Source organism: Micropterus dolomieu, unplaced genomic scaffold (assembly GCF_021292245.1).
Source record: "Micropterus dolomieu isolate WLL.071019.BEF.003 ecotype Adirondacks unplaced genomic scaffold, ASM2129224v1 contig_14422, whole genome shotgun sequence".
Taxonomy (NCBI): domain Eukaryota; kingdom Metazoa; phylum Chordata; class Actinopteri; order Centrarchiformes; family Centrarchidae; genus Micropterus; species Micropterus dolomieu.
The window spans coordinates 1-4,111 of NW_025743408.1; the positions used below are offsets into that span (position 1 = coordinate 1).

General features: G+C 38.8%; 1 gene segment (V, D, J or C); it reads left to right on the forward strand.

Moving 5' to 3' along the window:
- Positions 1–512: 512 nt before the first annotated feature.
- On the forward strand, positions 513–1,145 carry LOC123966851 (the record flags this gene model as incomplete). The annotated part of the segment is given in 2 exon segments: positions 513–761; positions 850–1,145. Coding segments are annotated over 2 exon segments (342 nt in total), but the record flags the coding sequence as incomplete, so codon positions are not given.
- Between the last annotated feature and the right edge of the window lie 2,966 nt (positions 1,146–4,111).

A 4,111-nucleotide genomic window follows, 5' to 3' on the forward strand; every position in this document is an offset into this window, starting at 1 on the left:
AATATCCAGGAAAACCACCAGAGTTCCTCATCTTTCACTTGGGAACACAAAATGCAACAAACTCTAGATGGTCTGCTAAAGTGAGTGATGATAAAACCCATCTGGATCTGCAGATCTCCTCTGCTGCAGTGACAGACTCTGCTGTGTACTACTGTGCTCTGCGGCCCACAGTGACAGGAAACACCAAAACTCTGTACAAAAACCTGACAGCTCCTCTGAAGATTTACTCACTGCAGCTCCTCCTTTTACTGAACAACAGCGCCACCAAGTGGACACTGACAACACAATCTAATGACAAGTTACAATATTACTCCTGTTAGCGATAAAACACAGTTAATCCAGATCATGGTGTTTAATTGAGGCTATTTCTGTACAGTAAGGCACTCCACAAGGAAGTCTTCTTCTACACAGAATGCTTTGGTATCACTGATGATGAGACAAACTAAAATGATTACAGACCCATGTTGATGAATTAACTATTCCAGGGTGAAAAGTGGTTAAAAAGACTTTGTTGTAACAGAAAGTTCACATGTTAAAGCTCCTCATTATGAGCTGCTCTGGATAAGAGCATCAGCTAAACAGCTGAGATGTAAATGAGATGTAAATGTTGAGAGTTCCTCAACAGATGATGAAGAGGAAGGGCCAATGATGTGAAGGCCCAGATCCATCAGAGTATCAATGTTCTTCCTCTCTCTCCTCCCCTCTCACTGCAGACATGAACCACTGGCTGAGAAACATCCTGATTCTGACTCTCTGGCTAGGTAACTCTTTAAAACTACTGATTGTTCTCCTTTAATCAATCATCTTTATTGATCCATCTCTTCCTCTGCATGTTCTCTTCTTCCCCAGAGTGTAAAGGAGAAGACAGAGTGACCCAGCCAGCAGGAGATGTCATTGCTGCTGAAGGAGACACAGTTACACTTGGCTGTACTTTTGAGACGACTAACACAGGTCCAACTTTGTTCTGGTACAAACAGGATGGAAACAACAGCCCCAAATTCATGTTGAGCCGCATGCAAGGGGTCGAAGTAAAAACAGAGGAAGAGTTTAAAGAAAGATTTTCATCCACACTGGATTCCACCTCAAGATCAGTTCCTCTGAAGATCCAGAAGCTTCAGCTGTCTGACTCTGCTGTGTACTACTGTGCTCTGTGGCCCACAGTGACAGGAAACACCAAAACTCTGTACAAAAACCTTTGGAGCAAAGACAACAGAATACTCCACAACGTCCACTAGAGGGAGTCACACACTGTTAAACTTCAGTGGTTTATGATACAGTCAGGATTTGTTTTAGTGGTGATAGAAGCAACATTAAATGAAGCACTACAGATAAAACACAATAAACAAATAACAGAACTTGAATATGTTCATAGTATTTTCAAAGTATCTCCAATACTACTCCAGCAGATTGTTTTCACAGACAATTGAAATGCTTGGTGATTGTAACCATTGCAAGCTTTAAGCTGTGCTGCCTGGTTTGAAGCAATATGTAGACTGTAATACTAAACCCCCATTTGCACCTCTCACCATAATGTCCATTTAATTCCCACCTACAAGTCCCTGCTCAAAAGCAGGACAGCACAAGTAAAACTGTACTTGTTTGGAACAATGATGGCATTGAGACCTTAAAGGGAAATGAAGCAGTCAATCAAGTTTACATCATTTACACAATGGATTTCCACTACGATCAACAATTATACAAGAAACATGACAAATGTAAACGTATAAAAGACAAAAGAAAAGAAGAACTGTCATATCTTTCACTGAAAGGGTGCCACCATTGTGCAGTACTATAACCTGCAATGTCACGGCGTTGGTTGGCTTTAAGGCTTTGGGCGAGAGATAGTGAAATACAGAGCCAGTGAAAGAGATAGTGAAAGACAGAGATAGTAAAAGAGAAATAGTGAAAGAGATAGTGAAAGATAGAGATAGTAAAAGAGAGATACTCAAGAGATAGTGAAACATAGACCTAGTGAAAGACAGAGCCAGTGAAAGATAATGAATGAGAGATAGTGAAAGACAGAGACAGGGAAAGAAATAGTGAAAGAGTGAAAGAGAGATAGTGAAAGACAGAGCCACTGAAAAAGACAGTGAAAGACAGAGATAGTGAAAGAGAGATAGTGAAAGACAGAAACAGTGAAAGAGATACTGAAGAGATGGGGAAAGACAGATATAGTTAAAGATAGACATAGTGAAAGAAAGAGCCAGTGAAAGAGATAGAGAAAGAGACATAGTGAAAGATAGAGCAAGTGAAAGAGAGATACTAAAGAGATAATGAAAGACAGAGATAGTGAAAGATAGACATGGTGAAAGACAGAAACCGTGAAAAAGAGAGTGAAAGACATAATTAAAGATAGAGGTACTGCAAGAGATGAAAGACCGAGATAGTGAAAGAGATAGTGAAAGACAGAAACAGTGAAAGAGATACTGAAGAGATGGTGAAAGTCAGAGATAGTGAAGAGATACGGAAAAGATAAATATTGAAAGAGATAGTGAAAGAGATGAGGGAAACAGTGAACGAGAAATAGTGAGAGAGATAGTGATAGACAGAATTAGTTAAAGATAGACACAGTGAAAGACAGAGCCAGTGAAAGAGGTAGTGAAGGAGAAATAGTTAAAAACAGAGATACTGAAAGAGATAGTGAAAGAGATAGTGAAGAGATACAGAAAAGATAGTAAAGAGATAGATTTATCGAAAGATATAGTGAAAGACATAATGACAGACATAATGAAAGAAATAGTGAACGAGAAATAGTGGACGAGATGGTGAAAGATAGAGATAGTAAAAGAGATAATGAAAGACAGAGATAGTGAAAGATATACATAGTGAAAGACAGAGCCAGTGAAAGAGATAGTGAAAGAGATAGTGAAATAGAGAGATAGTGAAAGACAAAGAGAGTGAAAAATAGACCGTGAAAGAGAGTGAAAGATGGATGGTGAAAGACAGAGATACTAAAAGAGAGAGATAGCAAAATAGACAGTGAAAGACAGATAGTGAAAGACAGAGATAGTGAAAGAGAGATAGTGAAAGAGAGAGAGATAGATGGATGCCACGAACAGAGGACAACCAGTGGAAACTCAGAATAGAATCAAATATAATAATTGTTTTGAAAGGTTTTCAAATTATTATTATTTTCATTTAGTAATTGTTCCTTTATTTGTTTTTTTTAATTTGTTTTTATTTCACGTTTATGGGTAATGGGGGTTCGGGATGTAGCAACATGTAAAAGGAGATGGCAGACATGAAAATATATTTTGAATGCTTTTTATATGCTAAAGCAAGATTAAATAAATGTAATAAAGAATTCCAAATGTCACAGTGAAATATATCATTATCAAAATATTGCCTATAGACACACGCACACACCTGTCTATAGATTTGTCTCACTCTTAACCCTGCCTTGGCCGACCTCGTCCTTTCTCCCAGTACTGTATCCTTCTCAGATCATTTCCCACACAGTTTTGAACCTGGTATCTTATTTCCTCTACCTGCAGCTTTTGGTGTGCAGCAGTCTCTGTGACCATCTCCCTCTTATTTTATCGTAGCAGTCAGCCTTGGCAGCGGCTGCAGCACTACAGCAGGTCAGTCACTGTGAGCCAGTTCCAAATACTGTCAGCAATCTTAACATCTTGTCACGGTCACATATTTGTTTAATCAGCTAATATCTCCTAAGTTTGTTATAATATCGATAGTCACAGATCACCACCAGTAGTATCAGCAGCAACATCCCCAGCAACACCATCAACAGCCCACAGTGTTTAAAGCAAGAGCTGGGTATTCCCTGTGTTTCTTTTTCGAAACTGTGTCATACCATTTGCTGATGTATCAATACAGGAGCATCAGTATACGCATATCAGCAAGGAATACATAACGATATATTTCTGTATCAATATTTTGAGAACAGCCCTATTTAAATCCTTGTTCCATGTGCCCCTTTTATACTTTGAGTACCTGCCCTGGTTCTGATAGCAGGCACTTTGAACTGTAGCCCATTATGTGACCTGAGATTATGACTGCTTTGTAAAGTTAAAAATGTCCTGTTTAAATAATTTGGAAGTCTACCTAACATATCTTTGCAAGTGAAGGGATGACCATCCTTCCAGTCTGCACA